General features: G+C 43.0%; 1 protein-coding gene across 2 annotated transcripts in view; it reads left to right on the top strand.

The window, feature by feature from the left end:
• The window catches only part of LOC147640824 (P-loop containing nucleoside triphosphate hydrolases superfamily protein), a 78081-nt gene extending 63642 nt beyond the window's left edge, over positions 1-14439 (top strand). The window contains exons 9-17 of one of the 2 annotated variants that reach the window (XM_086815861.1): positions 9377-9617; positions 10154-10344; positions 10448-10795; positions 11463-11558; positions 11641-12099; positions 12194-12403; positions 13095-13334; positions 13415-13618; positions 13974-14439. In XM_086815861.1, coding sequence (XP_086671987.1) covers positions 9377-9617; positions 10154-10344; positions 10448-10795; positions 11463-11558; positions 11641-12099; positions 12194-12403; positions 13095-13334; positions 13415-13618; positions 13974-14120 — 2136 coding nt within the window. In that variant the 3' untranslated portion in view covers positions 14121-14439. Of the gene's footprint in view, positions 1-9376; positions 9618-10153; positions 10345-10447; positions 10796-11462; positions 11559-11640; positions 12100-12193; positions 12404-13094; positions 13335-13414; positions 13783-13973 lie in introns of both variants that reach the window. The other variant, XM_086815851.1, reaches the window with a different exon arrangement.
• Positions 14440-17001: the final 2562 nt, after the last annotated feature.

The raw sequence follows: 17001 nt of genomic DNA, 5'->3' as shown, positions 1-17001 counted from the left end.
GTAGCTGGTTTACCCGACTCGTACCGATTACAGGTTAAAAATAACAAATGTAAAACATTGGACGAGGCCATTCATTCAGCTCGTATCTATGATGATACGATGGTCTCTTCCAAGTCAAAACCCGTTACCGAGCAGGGGAACAAGCATAAAAGAAAGTTCTCCGCACCTATGGCTAACACGACTGAAGGCAAGTCTTCGGACCAACCTTCGAAGAATTCAAGTTCGACACCAGCGAAGAAGAAACGACTCCTTAGGGCTTTGAAGCTCAAGAAGGAAGGACGTTGTTTTATCTGCGAAGAAAAAGGACACATTCGTAACGAGTGCCCAAAGAAAAAGGGTACCAAGTCAAACGCAGGACCCAAGCCAAAGGCAGCTAACCAGTTGTCTTTGACAGGTACGTCAATTACTGTACTTTCTCGCCCTAGTACTTGTTCTGATTGTCTGTTCAATTCTAAGGTATTTGGCATGCATGATCTTCTCCGAGTTTATGGAGAAGTGAATGGCCATAAAATTCACATTCTTTTAGACCCTGGCAGTTCGCATAACTTTGTTAACTACAAACTTGTGCAGAAATTGAGTCTTGACACGACACTCAGCGACCATACCTATGAGGTACGTCTACCTGCGGGCAGACAAGTTTGGGATCGCAAGGTCGAGATGCTTCCAATCCAGATTCAGGACTACAAAGATACTCTGGAATGCTATGTCATGCATCTGGAAAATGTAGACTTGTTATTAGGGATTGAGTGGTTTAAGACTCTTGATGTCCAGATAGATTGGTCTAGTCATATTTTTTCTTTTCAGCATAGGGACACCAAGTATAGTATTTTAGGTGATTGTATCCATCCCTCTCAGGGACCTCTTGTAAATACAATTGATTTTGGAAATATAATGAATTCTTCTTTGTACACCGCTTTCCATTGTGTATTGATTCCACTTTCTTCTTTTCTCATCCCTTCATTGGATGTGAATGAATTAAGTGTGTTTGAAAGCAAAGAATTACAGAAGATACTTGATTCGTTTCAAGATGTATTTCCTAAGGAACTGCCATCGGGTTTACCACCTGAGCGGGCAGTAGATCATCGTATTGACTTGATCCCTGGTGCTCATCCTGTGAGTATTCCACCTTATAGGATGAGCCAAGCTGAGGAAGATGAGTTGGCTAAACAACTCGAAGATTATCTGAGGATGGGCCAGATCCGTCCAAGTAAATCACCTTGGAGAAAGAAGGACAATACTTGGAGAATGTGTATAGATTACAAAAGATTGAACAAGCTGACCATTAAGAACCGTTATCCTCTCCCTAGATCAGATGACCTAATTGACCGGTTAGCAGGAGCGAAATATTTCACGAAGATAGATTTGCGTACTGGCTATCACCAGATACGTATTCATGAAAGGCATGTCGAAAGAACTGCCTTTCGGACTAGGTATGGCCATTACGAGTTTCTCGTATTACCTTTTGGGTTAACCAATGCTCCAGCCACTTTCCAGCAAATGATGAACGATCTTTTTCGTGAACATTTGGGAAAATTTGTGGTGGTGTTCCTGGATGATATTTTGATATATAGTCGTACTCTTGAGGATCATGTCAGACACCTCACGATTGTCTTATCTATTTTAAGACAGAATCGACTATATGCTAAATTCAGTAAATGTGAGTTCTTTATGACCGACATCATTTACTTGGGACACAAGATCACTAGAGATGGATTGAGCATTGACTATGACCGAGTTCAGAAGGTTTTGGACTGGCCTATACCGCGAACAGTGAAACAACTTCGTTCTTTTCTCGGTTTTGTAGTTTTTCTTAGGAAATCTGTACGGGAGTACTCTCAGCTCACACTACCGATGACCGACTTATTGAAAGGTCGTGGACGTAAGTCCAATCAGCCTATCACTTGGAATAACGATTTGGATATGGCCTTCAGACTTTTGAAAGATAAAGTCAAGGAAGCATCTATCTTAGCATTGCCTGATCCTAGTCGGCCTTATGTTCTTGAAACTGATGCCAGTGACTATGCTATTGGGGCTGCTTTATTTCAAGATGGTAGACCGGTTGCTTTTGAAAGTAAAAAGCTAGACGATACTCAATCTCGTTGGCCAACCCTTGAGAAGGAGCTTTATGCTGTGATTCATGCTCTCAAGGTTTGGAGACATTATTTATATGGCTCCAAGTTTGTGGTATTGACTGATCATCAGTCAATCAAGTATGTGTGTGATGCGGATGATTTGAGAGGAAGGAAAGCTCGTTGGGCAGAGTTAATGCAAGATTTTGATTTTGAGATCCGTTATCGGAAAGGGTCCATGAATAATATTGCAGATGCGCTTAGTCGGATTAGAGAGGTGAATACTTTGTCGTTCACCGAGATTTCTACTGACTTATTTCAGTCATTGAGAGGGCTTTGCAGGACTGATAGTTATTTTGGTCCATTTTGGCAGAAGATCCAGGACGGGAGCTCATTGATTGACCAAGACTCGGTGACTGAGCAGTCTACTATTCAGGCTGCAGGAGGTCAGTGGATGATTCGGAATGGTTTACTATTCCGTAATGACAAAATTTGTGTACCACAGATCTCGGACATTAGGTCCAAGATTCTGAGGGAGTGTCACGACGCCCCTTCTGCTGGACACCCTGGGGTACACAGGACACTATCATTAGTGAAACACACTTTTTATTGGCCGAAGATGAAAGGGTATGTAGAAGATTATGTTCTCAAGTGTCAGATTTGTCAGGCAAATAAAGCTGAACGCTTTAGACAGGCTGGGTTGTTGCATCCTTTGCAAATCCCAGGTAATAAGTGGGAAAGTATTTACATGGATTTTATTACCGGATTGCCAAGAACACATCAAGGCCACGATTCTATTTGGGTTGTGGTAGATCGCTTGACAAAGATGGCTAGATTTTTACCGACCCGGAAGACTATTACAGCTACGCAATTAGCTCGGCAGTTTATCGAGCAATTGTTTAGACTGTACGGGTTACCGCAGGACATAGTCAGTGATAGGGACTCTAAGTTTACGAGTGACTTTTGGAAACTTGTTTTCGAGAAGTTGGAAACAACTTTGAATTTGAGTTCCTCTGATCATCCTCAATCTGATGGCCAGACTGAAAGAGTGAATCGGATTTTGGAGGATATGCTTCGAGCATATGTATCCAAAAGACAAAGTTCATGGGAGGATTATCTTCCTATGTTAGAATTTGCATACAACAGTACTAAGCATACGAGTACAGGGTTTAGTCCTTTCACGCTTATGTACGGTTTTCAACCAAGATCACCTGTTACAGTAGGATTCTCAGGACTTCAGCATGATGCAGCACGTAGTTTTTTGCAAGATATGCAGGAAATGTTACAAGTTGCAAAGGAATCTATTAGAAGTGCTCAAGACCGAGACAGGTTTTATTCTAATAGACATCGTTCACCTAGAGAGTTCTCTGAAGGAACGATGGTGTATTTGCGAGTTCCGAAAGATTCCGAGACTTTACGGACAGGTAGATCTCCGAAATTATCCCCTAGATACTGTGGACCATTTCGTGTTACACGACGGATTGGTTCAGTTGCATATGAATTGGATTTGCCTTCTCATGTGAAAGTTCATCCTGTATTTCATGTCAGTAGACTTAAGGAAGTACTGGGTGGAGCAGATCAGTTAGTTACTCCTCAAGAAATTATAGATGTCCAGGACATGACATTTGTTCCGCACGAACCTGAAAAGATTCTTGGCTTTCGTGAACGAAGATTGCGTCATACGCTTATCACGGAATACAAGATCAAGTGGAAGGATCGTGTTGAGGAGGACGCTACATGGGAGACATTGACTTCTCTTCAGAGAGATTACCCTGGCTTTTTAGTGAGCTCAGGAGTGAGCTCTTAGAGGAAGGGGAGTATGTCATGTGCACAGTGGGTATCTACCGTGTGCTATACGCATGTAAGACTAGTTTCGAGGCTTGGGGAAGCTTGGAACTAGGCAGGCTGATTGACGAGCTGAGTTAGGGATATACTAACGGGCGGGCACCCAAGTATGGACGGGCGGGCGGCCAAGTGTGGACGCCCGATGACCGGCCAAGAGCCTATAAAAGGGTGGCCAAGGTTAGTTATTGGAACATAGAGAGTCTCGCGAGTTTGTGAGAGCTCTATGGTCTTGGAGCCTGGATCTAGTGCAGACGTGCACCTGCTTTATGCAGCCGAGGCCGGCAGCAGTCTCGAGGCCCGCGAGGGCAGCTTCGTGGCGGTATGGGACGTCGCGAGGAGGAGATTGGTCGGTACGTCAACCTAGTTAGCTCAGCTCGTGGCTCGGTGGGGACAGCCAAGACTGTGGGCTTGCCCACGGCTGTCATGGTTGGGAGGTGAGTCAGGCCTGCACCCCCTTTGTTGTTTGTTGTTCATTTGTTTGCAGGACTCGAGTTTCGAACCAAGATCGATCACGAGGGGATCCGTGGGGATTTGGTACCACTAGTCCCCTTTCATGCAAGCGTGGAAATCTTGAGTTGTACCTTCACATTAAATTTTATTTAATATGGCTCTCCATCAAGCGTAAACATGATCGCTTCTTCCTGGCGTTGCTTCATCACCTTTCGTAACTTCCTGGCGGCTGGAGATTGCTACGCTTGCTGCTGTACGGCTGCTCATCCATGAGGCGACTGCCTGCCCTGCACAAAGACGGCAGCACCTACTATTCTGCCAGCTGCGCTGCCCCTCTACAGGCGACTGAACCGGCTGTCTTCCATCTGCAGGTGGCTGTCTGCCATCTTTTCCCTGTACTGCTGCGCATACTGTCTCCCAGGTGGTTGTGCGCTTCACTAGCCTCTCCTACACTTGCAACAGGCGCATGCTCTCAAGAGAGGCCATCTCCTCTTCAGGCGACTGAACATCCAGCAAGAGGCGCTGCCCTTTTTCCTCTGCGTGAGTTCTTCTGCAGACTGCACGTTGCTTCTATAGGCGGCTGTTTACCCACAGGCTGTGCCGCCTAGCTTCTTTGCAGGCAGACGTAGGCCATCTCCAGCAGCATATTACAGCAACCAGTTGTTGTTCCATCACCAGCAGGCCACGCTCCAGCTACTCAGGTGGCTGTATCTTCATGCGTAGCTGCTCCTGTTGGTAACTGTGTTCCTACAAGAGGACTTTACCTCTCCTAAGGCGGCAGCTCCATCTTCTGTTTGGTTAAAGGTTGTACTTCTTTCCCGTTGGTGGCTACAAGAAGTCTCTACATCTCTTGGGTGGTATCAAAGTCTACACAAACGCCATAAGTATTGGTTCTCTATCAACCTTCAACAAGTAAGTGATTTTCAGATTTGAGTAAAGTATTATAAGTTTAAATCTGATAAAAGATTCGTCCCGCTCGGCCTACACCCGTTCGGTGCCGGGTTGTCCAAGCTATATGGGCGAACCTCGGTCCAAAGGTGCTGAGATCGGGAGAGCCAGGCGTTAGTACGAGAGCGCCTGTCTGTGCGTGGTCTCGGAACACCAGTGTGGTGCTCTCCGCGGAGTCCAGTGAAAGCACAGGACCGTAGCGATTGGACCACACCAGTGGTCGTACTGCTTCGAGTATTCATCATCGAAATCCGAGCCTACTTGTTTGGTACTGTTTTCATATGTACATGGACATTATCTGGTTCTCAGAACCCATGGAGCATTGTATTCTTTAAATACTCCCAATAAATATATCATATATTGAGGGGGGGGTCGGCCCGTTCCGGCCCCAGTGCTGGTGTCCATCTTTCCATTTCTGTTCATTTAAAATTCAAGTTGTTTTAAAGTTGTCCATTTCATATTTGTGGTTTAAAGTTGTGCTATTAAGCGTGTGGGTGTCCAGCGGAGTCTTTCCCACTTGACGGGATCGGTTTCAGTGCCTCTCTTATGTGGCCTTATGGCTGTATTTTCTGCACTTACTCCTCTACTACTCCATATCCAAGCTTCTAAGAGTGTTTCCCAAGCTCCCAAGGGTGATTCTAGGCTTCCTTTCTCAAGTTGAACTATAGGGGAATCTTTCCCAAGATGCTCTGCATCCACTTGAAGACTTTTGTCACGAAGGATCGCGACAAACTGAAGATTTCAGCACTCTAGACGCTTCCATCTCAAAGACTACCGCTAAGATCAACTCTACTTGCAATTGGTAAGCTATAATGCTCAATTATGGAAGCAAGTAGTAGGAGAGAGGAGCTGGACTCCGTGTTCACATACCCTATGTAGTGTCCTCTTGTCCTACGTGCTCTCTTGTAGATCGTTTCTACCATGTGTGGGTAGAACAATAGAGAGTAAGTGGTAGGAAACATGGGCACTTGAGAGGGTAGTGTGAGTTGGAGATCTTCACCGACAACCATATTGTTTGCAATATTGTATTCATATGCATTGGTATGGAAATTTGGTTAGAAATACCCATGACACTACGTACTTGATTCTCCCAAGATTAATATACACTTTTTGAGGGAGGGACTGGTCGTTCCGGCTCATTGTGCATCTCTTGTCAATTCAACAAATTACGTCTTGTATTGTGCTTGTTGTCCATAAAATCTCAGTGTATTTAAGTGTATTGATTAGCATTGTGTTCAACCAAACATTCCACACCAACTGGTGGAATTACATTTGGAGAGACTGGGAAGTTGGCTGGGTAGGGTTGGATAGAGGGGCAACTAGTTGGGAAGGTTTGGTAGCAGCAGCAGGAGGTCACCACCGTGCAAGAGGCATGCCTTGCTTCTTCCCACTTGAATCATTAAAAATTTTGTAAATCCGGAAATCAAGCATTAGGCATGAAGAAATCAATCTAGGAGTAGCTAATTATCAATGTAAATCAGCTCTTTATCATCCAAGAGATTACTTTTGAAATCAACCTGCTTAGATCCCTTTTGTTCAACCTACGTTATTTTTTCGGGTCTCCATAGTTCAAAGGGCAGACTTGTTATGTACCTAGAGCTAATCCTCGAATTAGAAAGCCTAATCCAACATGGTGTCCTTCATGTCTATCTATGTAGTCGGATATCTCATCAATGTATAGCCCAAAGAGAGTAGGAGACAGGGGGCAGCCCTGTTTCACTCCAATAGTGCTGTGTATGACATTTGAGTCGCCCCCCCGGGGCCCGTTCTCTACCAGAGATGGACTCGTACAAAGTGAGGATCCCCCAAAGCATATGTGCTGGTACTTCCATATCATGCAGTATCCTCATCAATCTGGCCTGTGGAACGGTGTCAAAAGCCTTGGAGAAATCCACAATGCAACAGTATATGTGATGCCCATGAGCTCTCCCCTCCTCAATGATGCCCCGGAATGTGAAAATGTGATCCAGTGTGGAGTGTCCTCTCCGAAAAAGTGCCTACCCTGTCGCTCAGAGTCTCTGCTCCTAGAGCCATTTGCTGAGCTCATGCTGCAAGATCGATCCATAAAGCTTGGCCAGTATGTGACAAATCATTATAGTCCTGTAGTTGCCGGGGTCCATGGGGTCACCTGCCTTCAGAATGGGCACAATGGTATTCGAGGACCAACTGTCGGGAAAACCCTGGCATACTGCCTTGTTAAACACATGAACCAAAAGTGGAGCCAACACATCCCTGGCATGGGAGAAATGCTCAGCAAGCAGCCCATCGTGATCTTGTGCACTCCCATTTTGCATCCTGTCAATGGCATCTCTAACCATACTCAAGTGGAAGGAGGAGGAATTTTGTTAAAGGGAGGCGGTATTGGTATGCAAAGTGTCGAGCGAGGTAATCAGAGTCGGTGTGCGATGATCTTGGAAGAGCCTCTAGGCCTCCTTGTAGTCCAGTCCCAAAAACAACTGGTATCGCTCCCGCTCAAGTGTGGCTAGATAGGCACGCTTCTTCCTCTGTGTGAGGCACTGGAAGATATAAAAGCATGAAGGCATGTGCACACACTCTTGTAAAAAGAGAAGTAGATTAAACCATATAAAGTAACCACAAGGAAAAGTCAAAGGAACATCTATCTCATCATAAATCAAGGAGCTGATTTAGGGTAAAAGGTGGAGAGATTCATGGAGGAATCTACTCACACCTAATCAGCATCACACGAGAAGTTTTAGCATCTTGTACTTGAATAAGGCTTGTTCTCCAACAGGCAGTAGCAGTTGCACTAAGCAAGCAGACTGCAGGCTACTTGTAACTTATCTATTCAATGTTTTATATGTTAAAGATGTTTGTTTCATAGCTTCCATGCGGCACTGTATCATGTACCTGCTCTGCCAGCCATCACGATGACTTCAACGTAAAAATCAGGAGTCTGTGTTTGTCCAAGGTGCGGAGCATAGTAGCAATGAAACATGTTTCATACAATCTGTAATATGTATGAAATGAAATGTTTCATACGTTTGAAACGTGGTTTTAAAAAACTCTTTTTTTTTTCTTCTCAGACTTTTGGTTTCTTTATTAGTGTTTTGTGATTTATAATTTAGTTTTGCTGTGAGTCTGAGTCTCCCTCAGACTTCTGGTTTCTTGTTAAGTTCAGTGTTTTTGATAAATTGGCAAGCAGGGGGCAACATGCTTCACTATGTAGGCAGCAGCCTACAGGCTACCTGTAACTTAGCTATTCAATGTTTTCCATCTTAAAGATGTTTGTTACATTGCTTCCATGGTTTGTGCATAAAACAAGTAGCATATATAGGATATTTTTGTGCACACAAAACCACAACACCCCCCGACCCCCCCACACCCAAGTGCTCTCCTCTTTTGTATGAAACACTTATAAAACTTCTGGCGTTTGTATGAAACATCAAGTTTTCTTAAATGCTTGGAAACTGTGGTGCAGAGATGGTTTTGGTATGTCACCGTCTGGAAAAAGTGCATCCACTACAAATGGTGCTGCTTTGAACTGTGCAAGAATGCTGGAATGAGGCGTTGATTGTTCCAGATCCTGCAGGAAAACATCTTAACTTGGAGCCTTCAGCCAATCATCCTCCCCAACCAAAAGGAGGCCCCATACATCACTGCCACGGAGTCACTAGGGTGTCAAATAAACATCCCTTAGTAATGGGTTCCAGAAAGTGTCTGAAAGCACTGTTTCTCAAGAAGGCCTATCCCCCCATCCACCTAGCTTGGAAGTTGGGCTGCTGGGCGCATGGTTAAAATCGGGCTGGTGAAAGTAACCCCTAGATAAACATAAGAGGTGACTATATCCGAGGAATCTCTTGTGTACTTAGGTGATGTCTGGACTCCACTGCACGTGAGGTGTTGAAAATCATCACCTTGGTCTTGCTAGTAAGGGCCCGCTGCTCACAAAACACATGCAGTGCATCAAGATGTCTGTGTAGCCCCTCGGCTGAATCTGAGATGAGAGAGAGAGAGAGAGAGAGAGAGAGAGAGAGAGAGAGAGAGAGAACAATAAACTTTGCTCGATATTCTGATTGGCAACTGATTTGGAAATTGGAATACAGGAAAAAAATATTGAAGATGATGATAGAAGTGTGGGCGATGAAGATAAATCTAATAGTAGTAGTGAAGGAAGTGACACAGATGCAGACATGGATACTGGAAGCAGTGGTGAAGATGATCATAATGATTCAGATGCCAAAAACCCAGAGGGGGATGCTTGGAAGCTTACAAAGCAAGATATAGAAAGGATGGCAGAGATGGAACAAAACTTAGCTGAAGACACTATAGTGGATGCTCATAACGGTATATGAAATTCTAAATTCGGTTGGATGTGTGCGCGTGCTCATTATGTATGTATGCATGTGTGTGTATAAGATTGTATTTATGTGTGTGTGTCCACTCACATACACGACGCACGTGTTTGTATGTACACACTCTTTTTTTGTGAGACCACTGCCACACACACACACACACACACACACGTGTGTGTGTGTGTGTGTGTGAATATGTGTGTGTTTGTGTGGGTGTTGTTTTGTGTGTGTCACACACACACACACACACACACACACACACACACACAACGTATATGTGTATATATTTGTATTTATAAGTATATGCATTTTTTGTGTGTGCGTGCGTGTGTGTGTGTGTGTGTGTGTGTGCGTGTGTGTGTGTTGTGTGTGTGTGTGTGTGTGTGTGTGTGCATGTATGTATTTGTATTATATATGTATGTACAAAATGTGTGTGTGTGTGTGTGTGTGTGTGCGCGCGCGTGTGTACACAGCATGGAGCCAAATTATTGGACTTATGGTTTCCCCCTCCCCTATCTGGTTTGCTAGGTTTAGGAAATGCTACAAAATGGAAAGACGATCTATTTGCTCATGCAAGTTTGAAGAAAAGTATGACGTTAATGCAGCTGGTGTATGGCCAGCTACAGGCACCTTCTTCCAAAACAGATAGGGTACATGCAGACAGTGATTCTGATAGCGACGATGGTGAGCTTTTCAAAGTAAAAAAACGGCATGCAGAGGTAAATAAAAAAATAGATTTGTAACTAATGTTGAAAGACATATATTTGGTTGCAAAGCGAGACAAATTTGATGTTTTTTCAATGTGTAACATTTTTCCTCCAGGATCAGGAGGAGAAAAAGATGGATTTTGAATATCTTGATGCAGAAGATTGTGTGAAGCTGCATGTGACTTCTGATGAGCTGAAGGTATGGGAGGATCCGAAAATGATGGAAATGATTAGAAACCGATTTGTGACTGGAGATTGGTCAAGTGCGGCTCGACGAGGTGAAGCTCATCGGGATAGTGATGACGATGACTCCATGGCAGGGGATTTTGAGGATTTGGAAACTGGTGAAAAGTATGAAGGAAATCAAGCAGCTAAAGGCAATGAGCAAAGTGGGCCCAATAATGAAGAAGAAGAAAGGAGGCTAAAGAAGCTTGCATTAAGGGCTAGGTTTGATGCCCAATATCCATTCAAAAAACATGTGTTTATATGCTAAACTCATGAATTAGATTTCTATGAGATGTCAGAAGATTTTAAATGTAGATTAAGCTGTGCACCTTGGGCTGGGGATAGGCGAGGGTGGACAGGGTTTGTGCCCTTATTGGTAAGAGGGCAGCTGGATGTTGGGTGCCAAGGCAGCCCTGTTCATATAAGCAGTCAATACAGTAATCAAATTTTCATTTCCCTCTAATTTTAACAAGTTGAGATAGGCTATGGTGGGGTCCTGGGTTCATGCAGTGCATGAAAAAGGTGCTGTGTCTGTTTGGCAGGCAGCCTCTCCAGGCGGGATAACTGTTAGCCTTAATTGCTTCCATGACTAGGCATGCCATGGACCTTTCCACCCTCCTTGGGAACTGGCTCCTCCAACCGGCTGCTGCCCTCCTTGTGAACTGGCTTCTCTGTCAGCCCCCCTTTTGACCATTGAGAAGTTGTTAATGTAGACACAGGGGTTCATTCCGCCCTCTGTCTAACCCCAGCCTAAGGGTGCACTAGAATTTCAATTTTTTTCCTTAGTAGTGCTGTGGGTTTGGTGGCAAGTGATTCCACTTGCCTATGAGCTAAATCTTTGAACAACGGTTTTTGGGTGTGATTAAAGATAGATAATAAAGTAACCTTTAACCATAAGCACATATGATGGTACCGAGCCAGTTGATGAGGATCTTGAAACCACGAAAAAGCAAAAGAAGAGGCATCTGCATCAAGTGGGTCAGTCAGATTATTTTGACAAGGTAAAATTTTTTAGACACCTTAATTTTGTTTTGTTTTTTGGGGAAGAATTGATATGTAAATTTTATTATTGGTTTTTTACAGCTAAAAGAGGAGATTGAGCTTAGAAAGCAACGAAATCTGGTGGAACTATCAAACGTGGATGAAGAGATGCGTCTAGATATGGAGGGCTTCAAAGTTGGCACATATCTACGATTAGAACTGCATGGCATACCTTGTGAGATGGTGCAGTATTTTGACCCAAGGCATCCGGTATTAGTGGGTGGAATTGGTGCATTGGAGGAGGGTGTTGGCTATGTCCAAGTGCGCTTGAAGAGGCATAGATGGCACAGAAAAGTACTCAAAAACCGCGATCCCATAGTTGTATCGGTAGGCTGGAGACGATATCAGACGGTGCCGGTGTATGCATTAGAAGATCGTAATGGCCGTTATCGGATGCTCAAGTACACCCCGGAGCACATGCATTGCCTAGCTACCTTTTGGGGTCCCCTCACTCCTCCAAACACAGGTTTTGTTGCCTTTCAGAATCTGTCAAATAATCAGGTATTGTTTTAAGGCTCTTGCAAGCTCAGACAGACTCCTTTCAAAATCCTTTGAAAGAAGACTTTGTTCTGATGTTGGTTTTGTTTGATCTTAGGAATCCTTCAGGATCACGGCAACAGGTGTTGCATTGGAGTTCAACCAGTCTGTCCAGATAGTCAAGAAGCTGAAGGTTGTGGGTTATCCATATAAAGTGTTCAAGAAAACAGCGTTCGTAAAAGACATGTTCACTTCTGCCCTTGAAGTGGCTCGATTTGAAGGAGCAGCTGTTCGAACTGTCAGTGGGATTCGGGGCCAAATAAAAAAGGTACGCATTATTATGGTGCTTGGCATGAAAACATAAAATAAAAATAATTTGTAGGTGTTATCCCTTGATGCATGCTGGCTGGGATCTTAGTGCCCTTACTTATATGACCTGCTCGTTCTTGTTGTAACATGACGGGTGGGTATTGGATGGGCAATCGAGCCCAGAGACTGCCCACATTGGCCGTAATTTGTGGTGTGTATAAAGACCCTTAATGAGGAGGTTGAAAGACAAATATGATCTGTAACAGGCTTTGCCAACCTGTTGAATTGTGCTTTGTTGATTGTTATATACGACCCTTTATGCCCATTTTTGCTGTCATAAAATCTAACAAGGCCGGGGTGTCTGCTCATGGACAGACAGGCAGCCGGCCTGTTAAAGACTCCTAGATGAGGAGATCGGAACACAAGCAGGGATCAGTAGCAGGCCTTACCAACCTGTTAAGTTGCGATTGCCATATAAAAGCCTTTATGCCCGGGGTGCCTGCTCATGGACAGGAACGATGGGCAATTGAGCTTGTCTACAGCCCTCATCCCCTCTTGTCCGCAATCTGCAGACTAGTTCGTAAAGGCCCTTAGATGAGGAGATTGGAACACAAAGAGTGATCGGTAGCAGGCTTTACCAACCTGTTGAAGTGTGTGTGTTGGATCTCTTAACCAATATTAGTATCAGTGTTTTCTTGTCTCGTGTGCAGGCTGTAAAGACTGGGCAAGGCAAGGAAGGAAGCATAAGGTGCACCTTTGAGGACAAGATTTTGATGAGCGATATTGTTTTCTTACGAGCATGGGTCACGGTTGACATTCCTCGTTTCTTCAACCCTGTAACAACGCTTCTCCAGTCACATGAATTGGTTTGGCGGGGCATGAAAACTGTGGCTGAACTAAGACGAGAAAGGGGTCTCTCTGTTCCTCTCAACAAAGACTCCATGTACAAGGTAATTTCTCTCTTCCATTGGATGACAAACGACTCTTTAGACCTGCTAGTTTACTTATTATTGTTTTTATTTTTACACAGCCGATTGAGAGACAATCAAGACACTTCAATAAGTTGAAAATACCGAAGGCCCTCCAGTCTGCACTCCCGTTCGCTTCGAAGCCCAAGCTGCAAAAGAAGAGAAGCCAACCAACGCTCGAAGCTCGTCGAGCAGTGGTTTTGGAGCCTCATGAACGCAAAGTTCACACTCTTGTTCAACAGCTTAACACTATTCGGAATGAGAAGGTACAACATGCATGCATGTGTGTGTGTGTGTGTGTGTGTGTGTGTGTTGCGGGGGGTTTGGAGCCTCACGAACACAAAGTACACTCTTGTTGCGGGGGGTTTGGAGCCTCACGAACACAAAGTACACTCTTGTTCAACAGCTTAACACTATTCGGAATGAGAAGGTATAACATGCATGCATGTGTGTGTGTGTGTGTGTGTGTGTGTTTGTGTTTACACGTGTGTTTGTGTTTACACTCTTGTTCAAAAGCTTAACACCATTCGGAATGAGAAGGTGTGGCTCATGCTTTTCTTTCAAATTTTCTGTAGTATTTTGCTGGTGTGTTAAGGTGGGAGATGTTGTGTCACTATGCAGGTGAAAAAGCGTAAAGAGCAGCATGACAAAAGGAGGAAGGTTTATGAGATGAAGAAAGCCAAAGAAGAGGAAGCAAGCAAGAAGAGGCGACGGGAGGAGATACGAGGCAGGTATCGCGAGGCTGCAAAACAGAGGAGGATTGAATGAGACTTCAATTTGGGAAGATGGGTTTGATGATATGCTACCCTGTAGCATGTCATCATCTAATGTTCAATGACTTTTCACACCCAAATGGAAATACATACAAAAAATCAATTTTTTTAAAGAAATGGATGGGAGTAGTTCTCAACTCTTTACTTAATGTTGCTCCTTGGAGATGGCGATATCATGATTCTAACCAGTGCATGATGCATGTGGGAGGTGGGCTTCCTACCACTCTCTATCCTGTTTTTTACATGAACATCCCCTTACTCCGCATGCTTGTAATCTTCAACGACGGTATTTGCAGTAACGAGTTTTTCCTAAATTCACATTTGCAACCGGTTGCAGGGTGCTTTGTGTTTCATGTTTTTTTCCCTTTATTTCGAGTTTTTCAAAGGTCCAAGTCAAGTGATATTAAAAGTTTTATATAAAAGTGGTTTTAGGAGAATTGGAATGAAACACAAGCGTTGAACCAATAAAAAAATTGCTAGATTTCTGACCACAAATTTTCACATAGTGCGTATGTGCGTGAGAGAGATGATGATGTAGCATCACCCACAAGAGGCCAAAAAAGGACCTTTGGGAATAGGGGGCCAAAGTGTGAGAAATGAAAATTGATTAATTAGTGAAGGAGATGCTATCTTTTTAAAGCTTTGCTGAATTAGTACTACAAATTTAAAAAGAAACCTAGGGCACGAGTAATTAATGTAGTCACTCTTGCTTCATCTTTGGATCAATTAAAAGTTCAAGCTTTGATGGTATATTTGTTTTGCAAGAGAGAGAATGCTGTTGAAGTATTGTATGGTATATTTGTTTTGCAAGATAGAGAATGCTGTAGAAGTATTGTAGTGGGAGATGACTATTAAAAAGATGAAAAGAAATGAGAATTAATGAGACGTCAACAAATAACTTGATTTTGTGTAAAGGTAATCATCTCTCTCTATGTCTACGAATCTCATGTAGGAAAGGGGCGTGCACCTCAAGTCATTATACTCAATGAACTTGTTCATCTGGTGTGAACCACTAGGCATTTGAGAATTCATATTATATCCCTTCTATGCTGATGTTAGAAAGTGGTTTTTTTAGAGGCTTGTTTGTATGGGAAGTTGGTTGATTGGAACACGAATTTGGGAATGCGAAGCTGCCAAGAGTCATCTTTTTGAGAGAGAGAAAAGAAGAAGAGAACTTTTTAATGTCGTAGGAAACTATCCCAAGAGACCAAATTGATCTATCTGACAAGATTTGAACTCAAGACCTTTGATTCAAGAGGGAAATGAGCTAACCAATCTACCACACTTGGGTGAGAGAGAGAGACAGAGAGAGAGAGATTAACGTCTTCAAAAGACCCAGAGGTCTATGAGACCAATAAGGCAGTACAATGTATCCATGTTGAATATTGAACCATGGAAGAGAAAAATTATGCAAAGCTAGCTACATTAGCTAAAATATTCATGTGATGCTATGTGATGACAATATGTGGTCATACAATGGTACTATCCTTCTCCATAACAGAGCACAACGTATTCATAACATCTCCTTGTGATGTGAGCTTGCCATAGATGTTAGAAGGATGATTACGATGCCATGAAGTGTTCAAACTTTTCTTTATTTAAAAAAATGTTGATTGTTTTGTAAAATTTTATTTCTACATGAAGTCCTAATATTTTTGTTATGTGCGGTGCTTGCAATTTCTACAAGGGTACAAAAAGCTTAAATATCTTGGACTATTCTATGAAAGAAATGGAGTAAACTTTTGTTTTTGTTTTTAGAGGAGTTGAAGGTCATTTTATAGATCTCTTTAGTATGTAGAGAGTTGAAAACATAAACAATTTGCTAACAAGGTGACGCGTGCATCCTTTGTTTATAAAAGAAAAGAAAGAAAGTAATACTGACATCTTCAAAAGACCTAAAAGCTATAGGACCAAGAATTGTTACAATAGTTCCATGAACTAACCATATCATGAGAAACGAAAAATGAAACAAGCTATAAACATAATAATGATCATGTGAAATGACAAAAATAATCGTGTATGTGTGAGTATGTGTTAACTACACTGGTTAATAATACTCCAAATACGTGGCATGCATCACCTTTTTTGTATGTAGCTGCACAATGCACTTAATCTAATGATTTTGGGATATCACCGAGCTTACAACTTGTGTAATGGCAATCAATCCATATTGACGAGCTTATGATATGTGTAACACTGGTAGCTTATGCATAGCCTAGAAAACTAGCTGATCGTAGTTTTTGGGTCCTTGGACATTTCTTGGGCGGTCAAGCATTGTAAATATGAGGCTTGTATTGATGTTATTTTTGACTAATGAGAATATATATAATCCCATTACCACAATTGAGTTTTAGTCTTGGTGAGACTAGTTTGCTTATTTGCTTTCTCATTGATGCTTGCTTGCTTGCTAGTGGATTGTGTTTGAGTATATTAAGTGAAGATTTCTTGCTCCCTCTTCTCTCCCTCCTTCTCCATCTCCATCTCTCCTCCATTCTTGCACTCATAATTGGCATTGAGGTAGGGATAGAGCTCTCTATAGCTCTCTTCCTCCTTACTCCCTACCCAAGTGCAATGCTCCATTATTGTCACACCAACAGAGGCGAGGTTGCTTCTCTACAAGAGAGGACTATTCAATCTTGAACGGCTAAGGGTGCAAACTGACTATGACCCTTGCATTCCTCCCTTCTTCTCTCTCATGCAAGGCACAAGAGTTCCCATTTTGGTGAGCATCTTTGACGGCATCTAAGTACTCACACGTGGTCTATGTTGCCTACATTTCAACTACATGTACTTGAGCTATCTCGCAGAGAGTAGAATCATTTCACCATATTCTTCTTCTTCTTTCTAGAAGGATAGGTGTTGGAATAATACTTAGT

The sequence above is a fragment of the Cibotium barometz genome, chromosome 2 (genome assembly GCF_041138505.1).
Source record: "Cibotium barometz isolate CiBa-2024 chromosome 2, ASM4113850v1, whole genome shotgun sequence".
NCBI lineage: Eukaryota > Viridiplantae > Streptophyta > Polypodiopsida > Cyatheales > Cibotiaceae > Cibotium > Cibotium barometz.
Note: the sequence above shows the minus strand (reverse complement) of the source record. Positions and strands in the feature narration are given on the sequence as shown.